General features: G+C 39.7%; 1 protein-coding gene across 2 annotated transcripts; it reads left to right on the plus strand.

Moving 5' to 3' along the window:
- Nucleotides 1-3,984: 3,984 nt before the first annotated feature.
- hgfa (hepatocyte growth factor a) lies at nt 3,985-26,028 on the plus strand. Of its 2 annotated transcripts, none has more exons than XM_034112397.1 (18): nt 3,985-4,140; nt 8,235-8,397; nt 8,546-8,658; nt 9,266-9,380; nt 12,594-12,736; nt 13,148-13,268; nt 13,460-13,578; nt 15,681-15,852; nt 16,021-16,172; nt 17,236-17,326; nt 18,479-18,618; nt 20,850-20,882; nt 21,093-21,201; nt 21,299-21,373; nt 22,115-22,252; nt 22,522-22,628; nt 22,732-22,865; nt 23,265-26,028. In XM_034112397.1, the coding sequence occupies exons 1-18, from the start codon at nt 4,077-4,079 to the stop codon at nt 23,439-23,441; spliced, it is 2,166 nt and encodes a 721-aa protein (XP_033968288.1). In that variant the 5' UTR covers nt 3,985-4,076; the 3' UTR covers nt 23,442-26,028. The 2 variants fall into 2 exon arrangements, with proteins under 2 accessions (XP_033968288.1, XP_033968289.1); XM_034112398.1 differs by having other exon boundaries at nt 16,039-16,172.
- The last annotated feature ends 628 nt before the right edge of the window (nt 26,029-26,656 follow it).

A 26,656-nucleotide genomic window follows, 5' to 3' on the forward strand; every position in this document is an offset into this window, starting at 1 on the left:
AAAAAAGAAATAGCAAAATTTAGAAAACTAAAAAATGTGGATAATATGCAGGCCCGGGAGTCGGGACTTCATTCCCACTGATAGTTCACTTTTGGCTTAACATACATTCATGTTACTGCTCTTAATTTATAGATTTGAAGCTGCCAGCTGGATAAGCACACAGCTGTGTGTAAAAAAATATAAGAATCACACATTTTGGCACAGTGCTGTAAGAAGCAAGTCAACTCAGGCTTTATTCTGTGTGTGTTGGCAGGTCCTGGCCCTTTGGAACAAAAGCTCTAATCTCTGACTGATGATGAACATACCCATCTCTCTGGGTCTCCCTTCTCTGCCTCCTCACCTCCCCTGTCCACACCTCTTTACATGGCTCAGCAGGCCATGAAATAAGTGTGTGTTTATGTGGGAAAGGGGAAAGGCAAGAGCTAAAAGGAAAGGCTTTTGTGGTTGTTTCCAGCTAAACACATCAAAAGCGAAAAGGCAAGCCAAGGAAAGAAACTCATTACTAAACACGTTTTACTTTCTTTTTTTGGTTTTGAATGCCCATCCTTCCTTTGTCTAATGAAGTAATTTTGTTAAATGTCATCCAAAAATACCTGTAAATCATCTGGAACTGAAGTAAGAAGCCGTTTGTGTTTGCACAAAAACCGGAATCTATTGTTGGCTGTGATGAAACAATGTCAATCACACTAATATGATCTCAAACCAGTGTTGGCATAAAGTTGCTTATCAGTCTTGTAAATCATAAGGCCACCAACATTCCCATGCTACAAATAACATTGCTGCAGAATGACTAATGTTTTGGAATCCTCAGCAATAGGCTCGAGGCTTTGAGTGAAACTAAATAAATCATTGAAGTAATTGCTCCCATTGCTTTGGATTGTTGTTGAAAGAGCACTCCCACTTCCAACATCTTCTCCCTTTCTGCATAATCAAATGTCAAACCTAACTTATTTACCTGATGCTTGTGATGCACATGGGATGCAGCTATTTCAAAGGGTACCAATACAAAGATATTTGGTCCAAGTCAGATTTTCTGAGCGTCTGGATTTCCTCTTTGCACTGACACTGATTGACGCTTCTGGCGTGATGTGTGTACGGTGTGCAGTGCACCGGCGTACCTGCTGCCAAGGCCTACAGCCGCTGAGCACACACACACCTCTACACCTGCTGGTACTTTCCTATGTGCACACACACACACACACACACACCCACACACACACACACACACGCACACACACACACACACACACACACACACACACACACACACACACACACACACACACACACACACACACACACAGACCAAAGGGAGAAAAAAGGGACCAAAGAAAAATGGAATGACCTGCACGCGTCTTAATGAGGGAGGGCCGGGCGTCTGGCATTTACCTCAAACCATTTCTTCCCCCTGCTGCTCTCTCTCTGGAGGGCTTTAAGTCCGCCGCCCGTTAACGGCTAAAGTGTGGATTTCCTGTCAAATAAGGGTTAGGGCCCAACAAAAGTCCTGTTCGCTGGTACCTAAATAGGATTACTTCCAGCTGCCCCATCTAAACACACACACAAACACACAAACCTAATGTCTTATATAGTCCCTTTAGGGATTTAAACCTGGTCTGCGGTGCTTAATTTTGCCTTTTTATAGTGACCTTATTGTACCTTTATGGATCTTTTAAACTCCAATTATCTTTGTAACATGTATATGGTAAAGATATATTGGACTTTATAAACTTGCATGCAGTAGCGTGTGAGACATATCAAGTAGTATCCTTGTATATTATAAACTGTATAGTTCTTTAAACCTGCTGTTCATAACTTTTGTGATCCTTGTCAAATGTAACCGGTCTGTTTTACCTGCTCTTACATTAACACAAAAACCATTAATCATCACTACATTTTATTTAACACCTCTTTCTTTTGAAGAGGTTACAGTTTTGCCGTTATGTCATAGATGTCTATGTTTGTTTTGCAGAAATATCTTCCGAAATGAGCTCCACCAGCCTGTGGTTTATGATGGCTAGATTCAAGTTGCTGCAGCCACTGACATAATGTGAGTACCACAAACAAACACATGGCTAATTTAAACCATGGCCTGACTCCACATTTTAAGGTAGTGTTATTTTGCCTCACAGTTTCATAAGTTTGGTCTAATTTATTAATTAACTAATTTATATTTACTATATCTAGACTATATGATTCCAATAGTAGAGGTGAAATCCTGCTGTTATTTTTGTAAACAGACTTTCAGCATGTTTTTGTGATTCTGATTTGGTAATTAAATTACCAAATGTTTTCTCTGCCTTAGTGTCCATGTTCTTGGGAGTGGGAAAAGTGGGGAGAGTGCAACTTTGTGCTGCGCCTAGGTTCCCCTGCCTGGGCGTAACACTGCCCCCAACTTATTTTGAGAACATTGCTACCGGTTCTCATCTAAGCCGTGAAAAGAATCTTGGCACTGTGTTATCCTTACCTTCTTTTGTGGTGACTGTTTGAACCGCGGGGCAAATATTCCCAAAAATATTTTGTGTCTTTAATCACGGTATATACAAAGAGGTTGTCTCATGATATTGCAAAAACTGTAGCCCTGAATCAGTACATCAGGTGTTTGTAATTTGTCTTTTTATTCAGCAAATTAATCATAAATTAACAGACAATCCTGACACATGAAATATATAGTCAACAGCTTTCATTATAATTAAATGATAACCGTGTCATCAGGATTAGTTACAGTTTTCCTGATGGATACTTCAGGCTCTTTTCTGCTTAATGTTATATGCTTTTGCACTTTGTATGTTACAGTATGGTATTTTGCAACTGGTTAATCCTTTGAGGATGCAATCACTACTTGGAGCCAAATGTTCTCTGACACACATGAAAAGTTTCCCATCTGCCTTTTCAGTTGAAGCCGAAGTGAAGCGGATGAGGAGTGACAGATATTTTTTTTTTTAAGAACCTGTTTGATGACCTGCAGCCCTAAGCAAGGTACATTATATTTTGTATGGCCACCACTAGGTTCCATCAGTTCATTTTCCTAATTCTAATATTGAGTTAAACATAACCACCTGTTGCTATAAGATCAACTTGTGAGGTATAACTTTCTAAACACACCATAAAGAGTTTATTAGTTGACCTTAATATTGGTAATTCAATTGTTGCCTCATGTTTGAGCTTAAATACATTAAATACAACCTTTAGGGTTGCAATGTTGTAAAAGGTTTGGCTGGCTGGGGAGTCAATATAGTATGCCACCAAACATGCAGTTATGAATGTTTATAGGTAGTTAATGATATTATGTGCGGGTTTTTCACTCACTCATAAGTCAAACACAACCGAAACCAAAAATACATTTTAATAATAAAATATTTTACTTTAGTTATAAATGCTGATAAGACAATACTTCATGACAATGTTAAAGGGCTTGCTTGACATATTAAGGATACATTATAATAAAGTTCTCTTCAAACCGGTCTATCAAGCCAGAATACAGTATGACTTGCAAATGAGAAATGTTTACAGATTACTTATTTGTTTCTGTAAAACAAATATGTCTGGCTTTCCTGATAACATGTACAAATGTTGTCAAATATTAGTAAGAAAAAAGTAAGAGAATATTATATGAACACAAAATAAAGTTCCTATGTTCACAAAGAAGCGACATGTCATTGGTTAAAACAATTATATTACAACATATGAATAAACTCAGACTTTGGATACACAGGCTATATTTTTGTGTAACTTGCATTAATTCTTGTGTTTTTTTACGATGTGAAAAATATACTATCATCAGACTGACGTGTACAACATCTGCCTTGTGAGTCATATCCGGTTTTATTTTGAAAATAACATCCGGAAGTAGCCCTATTTATTCCCCAGCACTTGACAGGGGTGAGGAGAGCCGCTGAGAGAGAGGAGCACAAAGTCAAGTAAAAGGGGGTTGAACCGAGGACGTGTGGTTTCTTGGAAAAGTGGCATCTGTGTGAGGAAGGCAAGTCTTCTGCTGGACACCAGGCACTCTGGACTCCACACAGCCGACCCTGTCGCTCATTATATCCGGAATTTATCCTGCTTTCAAGCTCCTAACCATGAGGATAAACGTTTGGATTTACCAAGCTGTGGCGTGTGTTGTGGCCACTATATTGGATACAGGTAAGAGATGTGCTTCAGATTTAGAGCATGTGCAAGAGCAATGACATTTATTTTAAACATGTAAAAAATCTAATCTTTCTTTTCTGCATATGCATTAAAGTGAGACATATTGAGAATACAACTCTGAAAATGAAAGTTTTAAAAGTTGCCAAACGTCTTTTTTGGCTGTCAGGACTAGACTTTATGTAGCAAATAAACTTCATTTCCTTTTGTCTAATCTGTTTTTAATTAAAGACTTTGAGTGATATTTGGATAAAAGTTGATCACAAGCCCTCACTTGCACTGTTGATTTGACTCGCCCTGTTTGATAAATGACTGTGGCTGTTAAACGAACTGTGTGAACCCCCTCAAGGCTATGTTCTTTCTTTTTAACTGGGAGAAAAACTATGTACAGTCCATATTCTGTAATACCTTCATATACACTGTCTTGTAGAATAAAACTTCAAATGAAATATCTCAGCAGCACATCAAACCTATCCTCCCCATTATTTCAATTTATTTGGATCTAATAGCAATTTTGCAAAATCTAAATGTCAAATAGAATTAATGCATTTAATATGTTTTTTATTGAAGTGAATTATGACAAGTTCACTTGTGTGGAAATGCAGCTGCCTTGAGGTAGAAACCCGTGCCAAAGAGCTTGGTTTGATACGCATTATGTCACTGAATTTTCATAAAATAACGTTTTGGTAATTGGCGTAATAGACCATGCTGCATCACTTGGATCGACTCCACTTCAGTGACCAATATGACGCGTTGAATGTGTTAAATGTTGCACCGCAGCGCAATTTTGGCGCACACACTCGGCCAAGCAGATTTTCGGATAGTTACTGTCTCGGTTTACATCCGCCGCGCTGACAAGTCAAGTCACTGAGCAAAGCACTGCATCCAGAGTCACCACCTCCAGGGGTGCCGACCCTGACCCCCCTGGAGTTGGGGAAAGTAAAACATGCGCGCTCTGGCCCGAGGTATCCGTGCGCTTATCCTGGTAGAGATATAGACTAGGGGTGTGTGTGGTGCATGTGTGTGTGAGGGAGAGGTGGTGGTAGGTGGGGGGGGCTAACATCTGGCTGTTGAGCCCAGTTCCACATTTTGCGCACTCTGAAGCAGATGTAATGTCTCCTTAATTCCCAGACTGAGGCACACCTTTAACCTGCTACTTTCCTGTTGTTCATAATCATATTCTTTCTTCAACTCTACCTATACCCTTTGTGAATATCGACAGTGGCTCATTCGCAGCATGTTTTCAGGGAAAGCCGGACTAAAATACTTATCCAGCTGACACTTAAGTTCTTCGCTCAAGGGCACCCAAGTGGAGGTTCCTGAGGAAGGTCAGAGTACCGGTCATTGGCCTTTCCTATCCACATTTTTCAAGCTGAACTAGGGGACTCAAACGTGTCCCAAGCCACGGCTGCCTCTTCTCATTACGTCTCACCTCTCTCACACTTGCCTCTTGAGCACGTTTTATTATAATCTCCAACCTCAGCGAATGGTTGGGATTTGGAGATAGCAGGAGTCTGACTGCAAGGAGAGGAAGAGACTAAGTGAAATCTAATTGAGCAGCCTGGCCAGACATCAGGGCTGGAACAACACTGTGATGAGTGCCAGATGTGGTCCAGTGGAGCCTAAACATTAATAACAAGTCCTCCCCAAAAACCATTTTCAACCACGAGGAGCCTCTAAACGCTCCACAGTTTACAGTATCCTAAGTACACACACAACGTCTTGTGTCGGATCTTGGCACAGGAGCGTGGAGCTGTAACTCAGTAGCATGAGATTTTCCTGTGTGATTTATATCGCACTTGCCCCTAATTATAAACGGGAAACTATTGTAACTTAACACATAATGCATTATAAGATGTGGCCCTCATGAACAACATATGCAGTAGAGCTTTATTCTTCTGATGGATTGGCTCATAATCTTTTCCAGTATAGGTAGAAATTAATGATTTGGACAAAAAATATGGTTTTGTCCTGCTTGTGACCCCGTTTGGATCTCATATACAGTATAGTATGTCTTGCAATGTTAGAATTCTACTTTGATATATGTTTTCCGAATCAAAGACTCTCAACAATGTCCTATAACTACAAATAATTCATGATAGGGTGTCCTTTTTCCAACTTTGGCAGTTTTCCATTTTTCCACATACTGTATATTTTCTGTGCTTTGGATGACAATAACTGAGACACTATACTATATATACTATACTATACATGAAACATATACATACAACTTAATTACTTTTTAGAAATGTTAAGTGACACCAAAGCTTACTGCATTTTGTTTTGCTCCCAACAAAAATAAATGCCAGCCTTATTGCTCAAAATGAAAAGGAATGAACTAAATGTCACTGTAATTAAACGGCAGGAGTTGCAGTCAGACGTTCGTGACTAAAAGGGTCATGCGTGTAAGTTATTGTGGGAGTTAGTCTTGTTTAATAACTTTAAACTGTAACATGATGCACGTCTGTCCGTCCTGGGAGAGGGATCCCTCCTCTGTTGCTCTCCCTGAGGGTTCTCCCATTTTTTCCCCTTAAACTGCGGGTTTTCTCTGGAAGTTTTTCCTTGTGAGGGTCGTTTTTCTCATACTGATATTCTGAACAATCTGTGCTGTTGTATTTATATAAATAAAACTTGATTTGATTTGATAACAAATTCCATGAGATAATAACATGTTGTGGATTTGTGGCTCGGTTTAAAAGCATTCAAATATCAGATATTGTTTCATGAGCATTCAATCTCCTACTGAGTCACTTAGGCACTTTCAAACCATCAGCCAGTTGGAAGGACATCATTTGTTCTCTTGGCTGTTTTAACAGTTCAGCATCCACTCTGTTCCAGGCAGGATCCAGACAGCAATCCCTTTTCTGAAACAAGAGTACTGGGGAGCATTCGGAGCTTCACTAGCACAACGATGTTTCAGTATGATTCAGCAGGACGGATGCTTAAATACCAAGAGCATGGTGCTATAAAGCAAAATGTAGTTGAAGGGTGCTTTCACGAACACATGGTTAACCAATTAAATGTATGGCAGTTAAATAATTTCACTTTCTTCATGCCAAGACTCTTCTTGATGCCGTCGTTCAGGTAGTCTAGTCACCTTGAGGAAACTCAGGGAAATATGCTCATTTTTGACAAGTTCCTCTTCGCTCCAGCACCTTGACAACAGCAGAGAAATGTTTGGCCATGTCTCTGACATCATGTAACGTTGATGCATTGTCTATGAAGAGGAGACAAATAAAATACACATGGCTTCTTGGATTAGTTTTTTTGCATTTCTACTTGAAATCAATAGCTGATAGAGAAGACAGGAAATGAGGGAACAGAGAGAGGGTGAAACATGCAACAAATGTCTCCTGGCTAATAATATTTTTCTGGAAAAGTTATTTTGAACCACTAAAGTATATCATTTATCAAAATGAATAAACATAAATGTAATTAATACACAAGCTTACCCTGGTTAGTTAGATCAATTAAAAAAAGATGACAGCATCACAGAGACAGCAGCTAACTTGTCCTCTGGGCGTATTAGATAGCAAAATAGTTCTGACAGAGCTGTCCACTGGCTAGATAAGTCCTTGAAAAACCACTCATTCGGCATTAAAATTACGTGAGACGCAAATGGTAGAGATGTGGAGGAAACCAATGTTTAAGACTTGCAAATACACATTATTGTACGAGGAGTTCCACTTCCTTTATTTGACTCTTTTCAGTATGCCGGTTTACTACACACTGGATTACACACTACCTTGATGACATTGGTGGAAATCATGCACCATAGACACCTTTAGTCAGTTGGTTGATTCAAAAGTTGGTAATGTAAAGGCTTAAAAATACATTGTACATCAACAATATAGCACTACATCAATAAACATGTGGTTTAATTACCCTACTGACTTCCTTTGGCTTGATCATCTAAATATGTCTCCTGTTGTATTCTTTCCAATTCTGTAATCCAAGTTGAAAGGTATCCTCAATTTAGTAACAGATGGTATCTCCCAATCAAAATGAACCTGGCTTTAGCCATTCTCAAACGAATCCAATGGCTGTACCAAAACATGCAGATAACATGATACGATCTTGTGTCCTTTCAGGTTTTTGTAAAAGGACTCATCAGTCGTTACAGAAGTATGAGAAGAGTGAAGGTCACATGCTGGTTTGCACAGACTGCCCTCAGCCCCCTTTGGTTAGAGGCAGCCGGTCGCTGGAAAACTGCGCCCGCAAGTGCAAGAAGGTCAAGAAAAACTTCAACTGCAGGTCAGCTTCCTTTTACTCTCTATGTTTCCCTGAAATACGCCTGTGTTCCCCTCACTCCTCTCCCCCCCTGTGTTGACTCACTATTTACATATTTGGGTTGTTTATCAGTTGTTCATCTCCCAATTACTTCTCCCCGATGTTTCCACAGGGCTTTTAACTTTCAGCAGCACGACAGGAAATGCCACTTGCTTCCTTTTGACCGCTTCACCCATGGTGTGCAGACGCAAGCCAACATCAACTTCACTTTGTATGAAAAAAAAGGTAAATGTGTTTTTTTTTTCTCTCATGAGAACATTCAAGGGACGTCGGATTTAAACAAGCAAATTATTCGTAGGTGATTGCAGGTTGTGCTTCTTGCGTCGGCTCCCGGCTTTTTAAGGTCTTTAGTTTTTCTGTTGACACAATAAAAGCAACTAACCCACCTCAACCTCCTGCTGTTTAATCACTCCAGTGGGGAGAGCTGCACGACCCGTAGCAGACTTAAGTGGAGTGTAAACAAAAAAAGTCATTGTTTACACTTGGAACGCGAAGCCTTTCTCCGATGAAGACTGTGGAATCTAGCACTCTTGAATTTACTTCAAAATGTACGGAAACTCCCCCCGGTGACATTTAATGAACTTCAGGGAGTTGTCTGTTTTTGGAATAACAAACAAGCTGGGACATACTAAAACGTTCGCTGTAAAAAAGTCTTATTGACCATACATGGGAAAATATATACCAGGTGTTCATAGCAGTAAACCAACTTGACTATTAAATTATTAAACGATGTGTAAGTTCGCACACAGAGTACACAGAGACAGCTTGTAAAATCGAGAACATGAATGTTGAAATGTTTTCAAATGCTTTTTTCCCCTTTGGTCTTACACAGATTATATAAGGGAATGTATCATCGGCACCAAGGACAACTACAGAGGGAGACGATCTTGGACAAAGTCAAACATCACTTGCCAAGCTTGGTCAGATAATAACATCAATGAACACACGTATGTTTTCTCTTTTTTATCAAGTCAAAGTACAAAGAGGAAATTGTTGTGGGAAAAGGGAGTATCCAAGAGAAGGAATGGTAACAAACACTTGTATGATACCTTGAGAGTGCAGTGCAGTGCTTGAGGACACTTTTTAAGGAGTGCAAGGTGGTAATCATTCCCCCCCGCCAGATTCCTGTGGATTTAAACCAACAGGCTTTAAAATCTGTTTCTTTAATCATTAGGCTTCCACCACCTTTCTGGATGCTCCTTCTCTATTTCTCTGTGTCTGATATTGAACAGGCCTCAGCAGCTGATTTATAGATGCTCAGATCATCCCCATCCACCTCTGGGGTTAAGGGAAGGCAGAGGCTCTGAGACGGATGAACGTTTAGCCAGGAATAAGTCAGATTTCTTTCAACACATGCAGGGATGTCCTTCCATCGAGGTTGTTTTTCTGCTGCACCGCAGGCCATCAGGTGTATCCCGTTCTCTCTTGGCTTCAGTCATGGTAAGATTAGTGGATTTGTGACGATGGTGCTGTGCCAGCCTCTTATTAGTGGGGCTCATTAGTTACAAGATATTTTAATGGTGGCAAGGAGGGGTTTAAGAGACAGACTAATAAGGGTTAAGGAATGCAGAGGGACACATAGACAAAAGGGAGACAATGAAAGAAAGAAAGCCAACATGTTATTGCCTGGAGTCATGTTTTGTCTGTTTTCCAGCTGAGACCATAAAACCACAGACATACTCAGAGAAAATAAAAGCTCATTGATCCCCCACAATTAAAACACATGGCAGTGTTGATCGCTATCATCTCCTCTGCTGTAGTTCTCAGAAGCAGCTCTAAATATTGGGAATCCTTTGTCACTGTTTATTTGACACACGTTAACAGTCCATGTACCAGATGGCAAATGTTACATTGCCCTGGCTTGTCAGCAACCATAGGGTCAAAGGGAGCTTTCCTTGTGGCAGATTGAGTGCCACTGTGAGGTTACCTAACATGGGGGACTGTCCCGCTGTTTGAGAATTACCACCGTAATGAACCACGCACCATTGGCGCTTCAGGTAACTATTATTTTCATGCTTGACCGATCACCGTGGGGCAGGGGTGATTTCTCAGGAGGTTCCCTTTCACGAATGGGACTTCCGCCTGTTGTCTATATTTAGTCTTTGAACCAAGGCTCTGGACGAAGTATGTACTGTACTGATGCCCAGCCAAGCAGAGAGAATGGAATGGAACATTTCGGTTCAATAATAGATAACATTGCAATCATTTATTTATTCCCATAGGGACATTTGTTTTTCTACACATTTCTACAGGGAGGTCAGCAAGCATGCTCAGCTACAGAGACACATAGCCTCTTGCAGAGAAAATATTGATAGGCAAACGTTTAGCTATCATAAACAGTAAGTTAGCTTAGCTTAGCAAACATACCTGAAACAGGGAGAAACCACTAAGGCTTTTCCAATTGCAACATGTTATTTGTGGGCTTTAGAGTTGCAGGTAGGCAGAGTTTTTTAATCCTTTTGACAGAGTTAGCCGTTTCCATTCTGAACTGAACATAGCTAGGCTACGCTAAGCTAATTGTCTCCTAACTGTTGCATCATAGCTAACTGATGACGGTGCTAATTCCTTCTTGTCCGCTATACAAACCAAACAAAGGTGAATTAGCACATTTTCAAAAATGTAAAAACTTTCAGGACAATTATTATTTGTGATGCTGTAGCATTGAAGCATGACTATCTTTGTTCCAAGTGCATGTGGCTACACATTTTGCAGCAGTTACTTCAGAACCAGATTTCTTCTTTTGTGATATACAAAATCTAGCCAATATGTTTTCCTGGCCCATAGAGGGAAGCATGTGTGTCTGCGCTCCGGTGGGAACAGACCTTGGCAGGGAGATGAATAACTGGCCAACATCTGTTAGTGTAACATCATTATGGCTAACTTGCTCCCATGCAGCGGCATTTACGGACTCTCACCAGATGCAACCTTTTTTTGTGAGTGAGGTACCTTGTAATCCCATTTATAAATTAAGGATAGTGTATTATAATAGGCATATACTGAATACAACAGATGTGAGTTTTGGCACTTTTCTGTTGTAGATACAGCAAGTGAAATGTTGCTGTTAGACTTAACCCTGTTGTATTTCTCTGTATTTGGGACTAGGGGTCTATAGCTAGATGCCTGAGATTTCTTGTAGTTCTGGGTTGAATTATGTTGTGCATTAGTGTTGAATCCTTGTGTAAGCCCCAGGGCACGGAGGGGAGAGCAGAGCCGTCTCCCCCTAGAAAACAGTCATTGTCTGGGTTGGTGTGTTCAGAGAAGCTGCTGAAGGGTGGGTGGACTTATCATTCTCTCCCTTTCCTCCACATGTTGTTTCTTTTTACATCATCAATTAGACAATGATTCTCGTCTTTATACTCCATTCAGCTCATGTGTCCTTTAGCTGAAGTCAATCTCTTCACAGTTCCCTTCCACCCTTCTTCTACGACCTGAACTGTTTATCCTGTCTTCCCTCTCTGTCTTCCTTGGTGGTATGGGGAAATGTGGTCGGCGTGGATCAAGAGGTGCTGACAAGCGAGCTTTTCATCATCCTGCTGATGTCATGAGACACATTTTACACACTGTCCATTTAGTATGGGGGTCCCATGCGGCTTCTCACTGTTACATCCCATATGTTAAGACAGGCCAGGTTATTTTTCTTACATTCGCCTTTTCACACTGACGTGAGGTTGCAGGTGACAGAGACGAATTAGGTTTAAACGTGTTCAAAGGCTGCCAGCAAAAGAGCTGCTTGGTCTGTTCCAAGTGGTTCGTGGCGTTGTTCTGTGCTGTTGGTTGTTACTGTGCTGTGACGGAATCTGGCTGCTTCACACATGATGGAGCTGGGATATGGTAGGAATCGGTAATGCGATCATGCAAAAGGTGCAAACCTGGGGAGCTATCGATGACATATTTTGCATACGATTTATGTGTCTAGTCATTCTAGAATTGTAAAAGTAACCTGATCACCCTGTAGGCACTAGCGTTTCTCAGAATGAAGCTTATATGTTAATGCATATGCCTTTTGAATTCATTTGGGCTGTTACTGAGAGCACTTGCAGGCAGGTACGGTGATGTATACACCACTGGAGCAGCCAAGTGTGCAAGTACTCCCTGACATGTATTTATACAGCTTACAGTATCAGTAACATAGTCAATAATTTATGTCTACTCCCCTGTAGGTTTTCTCCTGATAGGTACCCAACGCAAGACCTGAGGGAGAACTTTTGTCGAAATCCCAACAACGATCCTGGTGGTCCGTGGTGCTACACTACAGATCCCAACGTACGAGCCGAGGAGTGTGGCCTGCCACAGTGTTCACAAGGTAAGACAAAAACATCACTCCAATAAAATGTGTCCAAAATAACGCAGAATCATGTTAGGGAGTTACTGTCATGTTCCTTTCCAGAGGTGGTGAAACATTTAATTAATGTTTCTATAATTCATTTTCTACACTGTAGAGCTTTACTGTTTTTTTGTGTTTTTTATTTCATAACTGAATATTTTTGCGTTCTGGACTGACATATATGAGTACATATAACGATTGTTCTATGGGAAACCAGGATGGACATTTTTCACTTTTTCCTGACTCTTTATAGATTAAGTGATTTATTGAGAAGATAATCTGAAGATTACAGTTAGCTGGAGCCTCGTTTCCTTTTTGAAGTCTTGAATTGTGTGTATTCAGTACTAGAAGGAAGAGTTATTTAATAAATGTTGTATTTTTTGACAACAGAAGTCTGTATTACATGCAATGGTGAAGATTACCGGGGACAAATGGACCAAACAGAGAGTGGCAAGGAGTGCCAGAGATGGGACTCAACAAGGCCTCACAAACACCACTTCCAACCCAAAAGGTAAGCTGCAAAGCTGGTAATCCTGCTGAAAAACCCTTCTCACGGACAATGCTGCACACATCCATGACAGATGCTTAAATAACTAACGCTAATACTCAGGAGAGGTAGACCTCACCAGTTATTATGACTTACGTCTTTCCCTCCAACATTATTTTCTTTCCTCACTGTATCCACTCTGTCTCCTCTCTCAGGTATCGACAGAAAGATTTAAAGGACAACTACTGCCGTAACCCAGATAATCGCCTTCGTCCCTGGTGCTACACGGTGGATCCTAAAACTCCGTGGGAGTACTGCAACATCTCTGTGTGTGGTAAGGGCCTACGTACAGTATATACTCCTGGGGCTTGGGTTTTGTAGACAAAGTCATCAACTAAAGACCAAATTATTGTTTAACTGATTTATGACACAGTTGCTAGTTTTTTCTCAGTCTAGTACCATCACAAACTCATCGTTACATCATACATCATCATTACATCATAGGGTTCATAAGTGAACGGGGAATTTGGATCTTGTTTTTTTAGGACAGACAGACAGAATGCAATTGAGTTCTACCAGCTTGTGGGTTGGGGGCGCCAGGAGGTTAGGACTTTGGTGGTTGTGGTGAAAAAGTAATAACATCCCTTTTCTCTCCTGCCGAGTTCCATAATGCTTTTGTTTACCCGGCAGAGTGTTTCATGTGGCACTTGGCTTCAAATCCTTTCAACAAGGAAGAGTAAATAGGTTGTTTGTTAAGGGGGGGTCTGACTTCAGAGAGCCAGAAGTGTTTGACCGAGACCACTGATGGATCACAAAGAGCTGTAATATGGAAAGTAACAATGGAGGCTATTATACAGGGATGCGTCACATGGCCATCAGAAGGCCTCATAAATGTTTTGGTGGTTTGAAGATTATCGATAAAAAGAAAATTAGAGTGGAGGAACAGTTTTCATGCAGATGCTGCCATGCATTACCAGAAACAAACAGTCACTGAATGGTTTGATTTAAGTGATGTGAAATATATTGTGGCCAGATATCAATGACCTGTGGAAGCTTTTGGATTGACGCGCTGTCTGACACCATAGTCAAAACATTTGTGAGACATCTTGCTTGTGTTACTCAGAGAACCGGGGTTACATAAGCATCCTAAAGCAATTTTTAGAGTAATCGCTAAACTTTGTCCCGTTCCCGCCTTTTTTCTCTATTTTACATCAGTGTCAACGGAATGTCTTTCGATTTAGAATTAAAACAATACATGTGAAGACTATTCACGATCACAACCAAACAACTACGTGGTTGTCCATAAAAAGTTGCAAAATTATCAATCAAATCAATTATTTGAAAATGTTTCTATTTTAAATATTGCCCTATTGTATTTGTTATGGCTGTATATAAACACTTTTTGTCGTATGTTGAGCATATCGAAAATTGAGTCAGCTCCCTTGACTCATTTCACATTTGGCAGTGTCTGACTAAGATGTAATTGAGATAACTTTTGCCTTTTTATAAGTCATACACAAATACAGAGCGAAAGAGAAAAGAATGGATGCTAAAAAGAGAATACCGACTGGAGAAATAATTTTTTTTTCCTTTGAAAGAACATGGAAATATGCTCACCCACAAACACACAGAGCATACCTTTTTGTTTCTGTTACACACATACACACATTGACTTTACAGTACATGGTGTGATTTACAGTGAAGGCAGAGGATCTGCATTTATCCAGATGTGTGCATCCCTCAATGCCAGCCCCCAGAAAGATAAAAACCAATGACCTGTAGTACGCCGCGCACACAGACACTGGCATGCATTACATCAAGCCAAGGAATCCCTCTTCTCCATCAGCCTTCTCGTTCCTGCCTTTCATTCCCCTTTCCTCCTCCATCTTCTCCCATTTTATTTGTCAAAGGCTAAAGAAACAGAGACAGAAGTCGAGAGGGGAGAAGTTGCTCCCCATGTACTGCTATCCCTGCAATGCCGAAAAGCAGAATTCCATCTGAGGATGTTTAGAATAGTTTTCCGGTGGATAAAGTTGCCCCAGCCATAGCGGGTTGGCTGTGAAATCTTTGGTTGGGCTGCAATACACCGATTCACGAACATTGTTTAATGTTGAGGCAAAGATATGTTCGTTATGATCACGTTCCAAGTTTTTCTTACAAAGATCTCTGACATATTGGGTGAAATAACTTCATATTGTTGTTGATGTCCCTACGTGCAAGAATGTGGGGCACCCATGTTATGAATACACAGAAAGTTCCTATCGCAGTTGAGGCAAGGGGGGAGTGCTACTGTTTTTGATCATCTGTCTCTAGGTTAAACATGACACATTCTTCTGGGGATTAATATCTCCCTCCCTCTCTCCTATCTTCAGTTTCTAAATCTCTTTAGCAACCTTCTTTCTCACAAATACAATTTCTATGTATTTTTCTGGCTAGATTCTGACTCAAGTGAGGACACAGATGTCAATGTAACAACATCCTGTGTCCAGGGAAAAGGAACAGATTACCGAGGCACAATGAATGTCACTCCAGAGGGTGTGACATGTCAGCGCTGGGACTCTCAGTCGCCCCATAACCACTCCTTTCTTCCCCAGAACTTCAAATGCAAGTGAGTAATGTTTAATTCATGGACTCTCAAAGCTTAAATAAAAAAATGTCTGCCATGTGAAGGAGGTGATTTATTCATTTTTTGCATTTGATTTCAAAATAGTGATGAGCCTGATACATAAAAATGATAGGTTTGCAAACTAATTCAGCACCATCATTTAAATTGTAGTTTGTGTATGTGTTTTAGAGACCTCACAGAGAACTACTGCCGTAACCCTGATGGTGCCGATCACCCATGGTGCTTCACTACAGACCCCAATCAGAGGATAGCCAACTGCACCCACATCCCCAGGTGTGATGCTGAGGCCACACAAAAAATAGGTAACATTTTTGTATAACTTTTAACGAACAGTTCAACATTTGTCGAAATATGCTTATTCAGCTTTCTCCCAAACTTTAGATGAGAAACATGTATACCAGTCCCATCTATGTATGGAAATTAAGCAGCACAGAGATTAGAAAAAGGGAAAAACTGCTTTCTACTAGTATTAAAGTTTACTAAGACATTTCTATATTTATTTTATAGTTTCAATCTGGAAATAGAAATGAAAAACAGTGGTTTTATAGGGAGCTGTGGGCTGTATCTATTTCTTGGCAAACAGTGAACATACATTAACAAGATGTGATGTGTTGCTTATTCATTTTTTATCGTTGCTGATTTCCACCTGTACTCAATCTGTATGTATAAAGCTAAGAAGACTGGGGTCTGTAGCTACATATACACGTTACAGTTATGACAGTGGTCTATATGTTACATATAAGTTAACAACCGCAGCTTTAAGAGTATCGTTGTTTTCCAAGCAGCATATTAAAAACAAGTAATCATGTTGTTTCCTTGAATAATGTGATTGAACTACAAATGCTGCAAGCCATGTCATGTTTTTGCAAAGTGATGTTAGACAGATGCTTTCCATATTGCTCCCGTAGGACTGGGCCACTTGGAAGCATGCTGCCCTATGAATTCCATTGCATGGAAGAACAAAAAATAATACTGTACTTCGGCTCTCTGTCATCTCCCATGTTTCTCTGCTTTACATTTACAGTCAGATGACTAAACGTGTAAAAACTGCAGCAAGTCTGTAAGTTGCCACAGGCCCACTTCTGATTTGGTTTAAACAAGTCTACCACCATTTTCAAAAGGGCCCTTGACATTAAATTCATCCAAACCCTAAAGAGAAAGCCAACAATCTGAACATGATTATGTTATTTTTGCATTAATGAGAAAGACAGCCACCACTTATGTGATGTGTGTAGTTCTTAGAGTATTGCTCACTCACTGATTACATTTAAGTGTTTGGGAAACTTCTGGGCTAAGTAATTATATGCTCTCCATGGGAACTTTGAAAAACATTGTCTAAAATAATAATATCCCTTTCTTTATCAGAGTGTTATGAAAGCGGAGAGACGTACCGGGGCACGTTATCCATAACTCGATCGGGGATTCCCTGTGCAGACTGGTCACATCACATAAACAGGTAAGAAATTATTTTGCATCAAAGCTTCTTCCCTTAACTCCCATTCAAGCTTTAGTTTTCCGGGAAACACTGGATATGTTCCTTAGAGAAGCTGATACACTCTTCAGTTTAGTTGAGTGTTTGTTATGGGCTCAGCTCCCATTGCCTTGTGAAAATCCCTTTCATATGCATGAAGCTCAGCAGTGAAAACAAACAGCAAGAGGAAATCAGGGGTTCCTCAGGGGTCAATACCAAGACCAATTATTATTCATCTAACTGACAAGAGGAAACCCTGGGGTGCTCTCCAAGTGACCCATCCTGACGGAAAGGTTGCCCACTGTGGGGTTGTTGCTTCATGCTTAAGTCAGGCTGTTGGAATTACTTAATTTACAGGAATTCTAAAAGCCAAAATGGCACAGACAGATGGACATGTTCCAGAACAGACCCCTGACCCCAGGAAGTGCTTTCTGAGGAAAGTAGATCAAAGCCAATCAGCTCCCTCGCATAGTCTGCAGCCAGCGAGTCTACCCTGCTCAAGGTCAAGGGTCATCCAAGGAAAAACTGCTAAACGCTACAGCTTGTTTAACAATCTCCTGGGAAGTAGAATTATCTTCACCTCCTGACAAATTGCCGGCCATCGCTTAACATTATGTTTCTGTGTGTGTGTCCAAACTCCTAGCGAGTAATTGGTTCTCAGTGATATTTTGGATATTTGAGAAGATCCCATCTAAGTGAGGTTAAACATTGCATAAAGACATACAATTAAATTTGAATTCCTTCAAAGCGGATGGACAACGGAATCATTTCATAGAGGATGTGGCTCCTGCTGGTCTGAGCTATGCTGCATGCTTAGAGTGCATACTTTCAAACTCCCATGAGTACTCTTCACAAAACTCTGTGTTTCCTTCTATGGGCTCTGTGTAGCGAATGCAGAGGATTCATTGCACTACAAGAAAGCTAGAGTCAGACTTTCCAGGCATACCATGGTTACTTACAGTGTGTATGCATTGTATGTGTGTGATGGTGCTTGTGATCCCCCATGTGTGCAGATGCTCTGTTTTTAGAGTGAAAGTGCGTATGAATCTTCATGAGACGTGGCCCAGTGTTGGTTCTGATACACTGTGTGCAGAATAACAAATGGAACATGAGAATCTGTATCTGTGTGTTTTACAGTGGGGATTCTCACTCTACAGAATCCCATGTAGGGCTGGAGAGGAATTACTGCCGGAACCCGGACCGGGACAAACATGGCCCCTGGTGTTACACTAATCCAAATAACCGTTTGGCCTGGGACTACTGCAAACTGAAGCACTGTGAGTGGCTTTAATATACCTAATCTCTTTAATGTATCTATAACATTATTACATTACATTACATGTCATTTGTTAGACGCTTTTATCCAAAGCGACTTACATACTTAATACTGTGGGCAATCCCCACAGGAGCAATTTGGGGTGAAGTGTTTTGCCCAGGGACACAACGACATGCTGACTGCAGCGGGGTTTGAACCTGTGACCCCCTGATCCGAACACCTACGGACAACCCACTACACCACACGCCTCCCATACATAACATACATGAGTACATAGATACATCTGTGTTGTGTCAGCCATAGATATTAGCAGACCATGGTAGAAATGACGTGAATTATTGTTGATGTTGTATAGGGCAATGTTTAAAATATCTACTTGGTATTCCCTTAAGGGGGTAGTTCAATTTTATAAAAATCCTGGCAAACAGTTCGGTAAAAAACTACCGATAGGCCTACCACTTTCATACCTGTATGGTAAATATGCTGCCAGAGCCTGCAGCTGATTAGCATAGCTTAGCTCAAAACATTTAAAACAGCTGGAAAACCACAACATTTAGTTTTTAAACTATTTGAAAGAATATACACACAAGGCAGAACATGTTAATGTCACAAACGAGCTGAGGACCAAAATTCAGAACACGGGAAACCAGGGATAGTCGGTAACCAGCTTTATTGAAGGCAATAGGCTGGTAGGAGACAAAACGGCAGATAGTAGGCAAAGGGCTGGTCAGGGACAGGCAGGGTCGAAACCGGGAGAGCAATCTGAAGGGTAATGCGGGAAAGACTGGCATGCTGCAAAGTACGATCTGGCACTGAGGTGAAAGTGAAGTGGGCCTAAATACTAATGGAGCTGATGGGTGTAACAGAGTGAGAAAGAGAGACAGGGTGTGACTACCAGGTGACTAAGGAATGTTAATGCAGAAAATAGGTGAGTGAGAAAGCAGACTGTGACAGTTAATGAGTGAGCTTTTGAGGTGCTGGTAGAATAATTGTGTTATCTTTTAACCAAACATGGCTATCTGTCTCCCAGAGTGCTAGCTAGCTATTTGCATACAGACAAATGTATCTGGTATCATTCTTTTCTTTTAACTCTTGACAAAAAATAGAGAACATTTTCCAAAATGCGCTTGGAAGCATTGTTTACTTTTCTGGAAAATGATATAAAAATGTGCATGTGACTAGAACAGGCAAGTGGTTGTTTTTCCATAATTGTTTTTCACACCTGTGGACACCTGGCTAATTTCTAAAGAAAGCAGGTGTGGATTTGGGGTTTCAGGAAATTCCAATTGGCACCGTTCATTAGTCTGAAAACAGCTACAAAAAATATGAATGCACTTGACGACTACCACATGTGCGGTCAGAGTTTTTTTTTATGCATCCTCGGAAATGAAGACTACTTGTCTGCAACATGCCATAAGCTCAGGAACAATGGGAGAATTATATTAGAGTGTTTCTTCGCCAGATTCTGAACAAATCACAACAACAAAAGCAAAATATTTGTCAAGAATAATTAGTCTCACCAAGTCTCACCAAGTTTAGGAAAATTATAGATGGAAGATATTGTACTCTCATCATGGGACGATTAGCAGCCCGGGCCCCTTTAATCTTCCAAGCAAACACAAAGACCGTAGGCTATTCTTTAAACACTACCAACTCTAATCCCAGCTTTTTACACGAAAGTAAAACATTTCTGCTTTATAGAATAAAGTGAGTAAGTAAAAATAGTAAGTGGTTTAGCTTTCTCCCCTTTGTTGACTTCAACTCAAATGTCATAACTGTGTTTTTAAACATCTTGGCTGGTGGTTTCTATAATCTGTAAACTGTGGTTTTGTCCAATTGGCAGAGAATACACACTGCTTAAACATCAAACAGCTGTCGGTCTCTACTGCCATCTTTTTATTGGAGAAACACTCGGGAGGCTCGACACAACATTTTCTTTGGCTGGTTTCAATCTGGTCGCAATGAAGAGCCCCTTTCAAATGGCTTCAGAATAATTTACATAATGTAAAACATATCAATCGAGACTTTTTTTGAGGTCTTCAGCAAATGTATTTGCTGACGGTTATAGCCTCCAACAACTACTCAGATTCAAAGTAAAGAGTAAAGTAAAGAAGGATGTCTCTTTCAATTAGGTTTTACATTTGTATGTGTCTGGTATGGTCAGTGGTCTAAATAATGTCCTGCTGCTGTTGGTTCTCTTCTTACAGTTCTGCTTTTCTTTACATCTATCAGGTGAATCAGCCACAGTGTCTCCTCAACCCAACAGTAAGTATCGCTTTGACTTATCTGGCTCTTACCGGTCTAGTCCTCTTCCTCTGATCTCTAATCTTCATTTTGCATGTTTACTTCCTAAATCAAATCCGTCTGTTGTCATGTTCCTGACTAAACAAATCATATTTTATGGTTGCCTTTTGTTGTTGTCAAGGTAAATCATATATCCATCTAACATGCAGGATGAAATGTGTTCTTGTTCAGCTCCAACAGACACCAAGATATCATGCTTTGTGCATATAAACACCAGAATAGTTGGAGGACACCAAGTGCGGGGTACAGATGGCAGCTGGGTTGTAAGCATCCAAAGAGAGTAAGTCAATTTACATCTGTGCTTTTAAAACATTTGTCCCTTTTTATGCTCTTATACCTACTGTAATGACAACATTGTCTCTTTTAAATTTCCTTAGGAAGGTTCATTTGTGTGGGGGCTCGTTGATCAGAGAAGATTGGGTTTTGACGGATCAACAGTGCTTCACCTCCTGGTAAAACTCCACCAATGTATCTGTCTGACAAAATACTTCTCCTGTTAACCTCTTCCATTTGATCTTTCTCTCAAAATTGCTTCTTTTTTTCTTGCTGCTTTCCTTTTGAATACTGTAAAGATGCAGGATTATCCTGTTTACTATTGCACCCCCTCCCAGACAAGCCTGACCTGAGATATGGAGCAGAAATGTTTAACTTCTGTAGTTTTCTATGTCAGAGCCAGTCACATAATATGATATCTCTTCATCTGAAGTACTGGCTTTGAGGACATTTCCTTATCTGTGTAGTTAGGTACAGTTCTGTATGTATTCCATATGGTATACATCAATGGCTATAAGCTGATAGTTAGAGAAACTGGTGTGTGTCTACAAAAACATGTTTTCTTTTACATGATGTCCATCTAAAACATATTGCATAAAGGATCATTTGAAAGTAATACACAGTATATTTTTATATTTAAAATGTTTTCATGAAGAACTGCAAACAATGAATCGTTAATTGTGGGAGTTTAACGTGTTGCAAGTAATGTGTAATATTACTTTTTGTGACTAGTCAAAACATTTATTATAATAAAATATCCCAACTTCATAGCATTTTGCATCATCCTAAATGTCCACCTCTTTCAAACTCCACGTTTTAAGCATGCTTTCTGGTAAAGTTTTACGTTTCAGGGCCAATTGCCAATATATATAAGAAACATTACTGTATCGGTTTACGACTTACATCCTTGTTGGCTTCAGTGTTCCAGATCTCAAGGATTACAGTGTGCAGGTTGGAGTGCGCCACCTCAACGAATCCTCCAACCACCCGGGACTACGCATCTCTCGCCTGATCTGTGGCCCGGAAGGATCCAACCTGGTTATGCTAAAACTAGAAGAGTAAGTTCTTAACTACTCACACTCAAACATTTTTAAATTAAAGTCAACATTTCATTGCACTTTCACCTATTTAAGATCCTAATGTTAGAGCATAACTGGTTATATGCACAACTTTGTAATCTATTGTATCTCTGATAATGTAACACGTTCACATCCATTTTTAATGATCTAAGAAAATGTTCTTATTGGCTCTATGTGGTTCTTATTTATGTGTGTTTTTTAAATTTTTATAAATGAACTAATTATTATTATTATTATTTGTGTTGTAGCCCTGCCCCTGTGTCTGAAGGTGCCTCTACAATTCATCTTCCAGTGAAAGAGTGTCACATCCCTGAAGGCACCAACTGCACCATGTATGGATGGGGGGAAACCAAAAGTACTGCCTTCTTCCCCACATTTGGCATGTCACCTTGCTTTTGAACTCAAAAAATAATATTAGTAGAATTCAACAATCACACTGCGTATCCTTTTCTGTCCAGACACAGGATACGATGAGGCCCTGAACACTCTGACCATGCCCATGGTCAACAACGAAATGTGCTCACAAATCAAAGGGGACGCTGGAGAAAGCAGAATATGTGCCGGCGGCAAGAGAGGAGAAGGCGTATGTGATGTAAGAACAAATACAAACCCTGAATGCAACATTAAAGTATATAATACCAAAAAGGTGATTTTGCCCAATAAAAAGCCAGCATCTAGAGTTTTCACTGGAACTACTTTCTCCTGAAAAAGTAGTCCCAATGAAAATAGTTGACATTGAAAGCTGCTGATCATCTTGACTTTCCAATTTCCAACTGAAATATTTCCATATTTCTCATTTCATTGTGGTGGCAACAGAGGAATATCTAAAAAGTGGCAAATGAAACCAGAAACCATTGAAGGTTGAATGGAAATGTGTTTGAACTCATATTTTAGGCCTTGTATCAGAGTTTGAGACATTGGAGTTTTGTATAAAGTCATTCTTATCGTACTGTTTCTCTAATGCTTCATGCTTTACCCTTTTTTCTTGCAGAAAGACAATGGCGGTCCATTGGTTTGCCAGGAACATGAGCGTAAAGTGATAATTGGCGTGAGCATCCAAAGGACAAAATGTGCGTCATCGCAGCCTGCGCTCTTTGTTAACGTCGCTTTCTACTCTGAGTGGATATACAAAGTGTTCAAACTTTACCCCAGTTTGGAGAGGAACTGATAGTGTGGTGATCAAATGGACCACGAGGAAGAAACAAGGAAAATCCCCGAATGGAAAGTGGCCATTTTTGGATTTTGTGGCAGAATTTTTCATTTGAAGATGATGACAGCGATAGAAGACTGGATGAAGGAAATGGATTCTCATTCGTTCTTCCAATTTGCAAGAGAAAACATCCTGGCTTTATCATTTTGAAAAAAACAAAGTCTTGGGCACATGCACGGCAAACTATTTCTATTTTGACATGTTCAGAATGTCTGAAGCCATGCAAACAAAGACAATGAGAATGACCCTTGTGACTCAGTATTATCTCCTGGAATATACTTGAATATGGACGGAACCCAGATGTCTAGAGGTTTCCGCACGTGGAACCCTCCTGTGACTGGGACTTTTATTTCTTTGTAATGTGTTGAGCTGAACTGCAGAACCTAGTTTATGACCTTCAACACAAATCTGTACTAATCTGGTTATACATTTTACACTGAACAAAAATGTAACATTGAGTTTAACGAAATGTATTATGACAACAGGTTCCACATAATTAGGTTGTGTAATTTGTTGACATAATACATTCATTTAAGTCAACGTTTACATTTGTTTTTCATCGTAGGATACATTACAAATCTAAGACGTTGACTTTAATTAAATCTATTCTGTCAACAGATTTCACCTAACTGCATTAGGTTAGTTGAAAAACCACTAATATTAAGTTTAAATACAAATAATTAGGTTCAACTTAATATAATAACTTTCAACTAACCTCATACAGTTGTGGGAAATGTGTTGACACTGAATTCAAGTCATTGTTTAGGTTTTTTCAGTGTAGCAAAGCAAGACAAATATACATTATTCAGCTTCTGAAATGATTCTACAAAGCGTTAAGGTAATGCCAAAAAGGAGGGGGAAATAAGGGTCATCTATAAGGTAGTACAGACACTAAAAGTCCAAATCAAAAATAGTGCTAAGCCTATTCCTCTGAGTCCAGCAAATGTTCAAATCTGGCTTTAGATAAACCAGCAGTTAGGTACATAAAACACACTATTGCTGCTTGGAGCTAACTGCAGAAGCCTTGGCAAACATGCTGTGCTAATTGTGTGCAGTAGCCGGACTACCTTTCCCCAGTTAGCTGTAACATTTAGTTTCCCCTCGAGAGGGTCTGTGTAGGACTGGGCGAATTTCTCCGAAATCTTGTGCTAATATTTGTAGCGTGAGAAAGAGAACAGCCATGCCAAATAAAACATGGCTATTTGGTCTCCAGTTTGGAGGTAACGTTGGCCCCTGGTGGGCTGTTTGTGGTCAGTAGGGTATTTTATAGTTTTCTTTTTTGGTTTACTCCTTATGTACATAACTGCAGATGTATCGAGTATGCTTCTGCTGTGCTGTGAGATATTATAGGTCTTATAGATCTGGAATATTTTTGATTCACTGAGTAATGTCAGATTGTCTTCTTCGTGATTGTGTTCGATATTTAAAGAAACTGGTAGCTATGTAGGTATATTTATTTTTTTAATTAGAGGAAAACATCGTTTGAGAACAATCAGGATCTTCTTGTGATATTTAGATTTTTGTTCCTTTCTCATTAGGGAGTTATGACCCCAGAATAATTTGGGTGCATGTTTAACAGTTTTGACAGTACAGCAACTCCAGGTTTCTTTCATTCAAGAGTGCTAGTTGCAGGCTAAATCAATATTGTTCTGCCTAGAGTTGATCATGTATTTACTGTGCATATACACACACATACGTACACATGCACAAACATGTAAAACTTGTAATTTAATCACATCATAATGATATTCTAGCAAGTTAAAGGTATGAAAACAATAGGCCTTAGACATAGGCATTACATTAACATGCATGAAGATTTTATTTACCAAACAAAAGAAAACACAAACAAAGTTTTAAGCCGAATAAGTGAAACAATACAGGTTATGATGAGGAGTTGAAAGTAGCAAGACGACACGTTTCTCTTAGAAATGTCTTTGAGCAGAAAAGTAAAAGCTTCTGAATGCCAGATATTGCCTTAAATGTCCTAAATAATGCCAAACATCCTCGTTTAGCATCAAAAGCATTTCATTTTACTCATATTTGTGTGGCTCCTTTGTCAAAGTTAAACAAAGTATTTTAATATCAGCTCCGAAATGACTGCTCTGAATATCAAAAGGAAATCATTACATAGCAATAAACTAATATTGGGGGATTTCCGATAAGCCTTTAAGTCCTTCTGCCTTTGGTTGGTTTCAATGACCATAACTATGCAATTAAATTATAACTGTGGCCTTAATCGTACTTTGAGAACAAATGCAATCGTCTTCTATCCTTGCACGGGTTAAAACCAAAAGTCTATGAAGTAATAAGAGAGATGAATTAAAGGCAACTGAACCAAAGATCTCGTAATCTTGGTTATGTGGCGGATCATAATTGTAATGTAAATTGTTAGCTGTGCTCTCGTGGAGTTATAATGTTATTTAATTTACCTTAATGTAAATAGCACAGTGCATTCTGTAAATTACACTTTGTCATTTTTGTAAATAGTATACTTAAGTATTTTTCTTATTAATGATTCTGTTTATATATTTGTATACTGTAAACTTTAAATATAACAGCTGCTATTTTGTGTTAGTGAGTTGTTTTATATCTATGACTTATTTTGTATCTATGTATTATTCCTATTTTAATAAACAACTTACATTTTACTGAGCTTTACTTTGTGCTTTCTTTGTACCCCAACGTTTTATGTTAGAAATGTAAAGTACAGGTCCCCAGCACAAAGAAACTGCCTGTTAGGAAATGCGCACAATTAGCATACGTTGCATTAAAGGTGGGATAGGTAAGTTTGAGAAACCGGCTCGAGATATACTTTTTGTTATATTCCATGGAATGCTCTTAACATCCCGATAGCAATGAATATCTGAAGTGCTTTGACAAAAAATCCATTAAAAAAAGTCATCTGTGGAAGCCGTAGTACTGTAAAAAGCACGACCAATCATTTTAGCCGGCCCGGCTAAAGTAACTGGATGGCCTACCTGCCTGTCAGCCTTCCATCTGTGCACAAACTTATCTCGTGCCCTCAGGTCATGTGCGCGTTCGTGCGTGTTGGAGGAGGGGCTCTGTAAGGAAGTGGCAGATTTGTTCCGGTCGTGTATTTTCAAATTCTAGCGCACTCGAGCTGGTTTCTCCAAAATGACCTACCCCACCTTTAATTAGCATTATGCAGAAAA

The sequence above is a fragment of the Pseudochaenichthys georgianus genome, chromosome 23 (assembly GCF_902827115.2).
Source record: "Pseudochaenichthys georgianus chromosome 23, fPseGeo1.2, whole genome shotgun sequence".
Lineage (NCBI taxonomy): Eukaryota > Metazoa > Chordata > Actinopteri > Perciformes > Channichthyidae > Pseudochaenichthys > Pseudochaenichthys georgianus.

Excerpts from the sequence above, each read along its gene's own strand:
- hgfa (XM_034112397.1), top strand. The coding sequence starts at position 4,077 with ATGAGGATAAACGTTTGGATTTACCAAGCTGTGGCGTGTGTTGTGGCC. Across the intron at positions 8,659-9,265 it reads CACTTTGTATGAAAAAAAAG|ATTATATAAGGGAATGTATC; the intron begins GTAAATGTGTTT and ends GGTCTTACACAG. Across the intron at positions 13,269-13,459 it reads CACCACTTCCAACCCAAAAG|GTATCGACAGAAAGATTTAA; the intron begins GTAAGCTGCAAA and ends CTCCTCTCTCAG.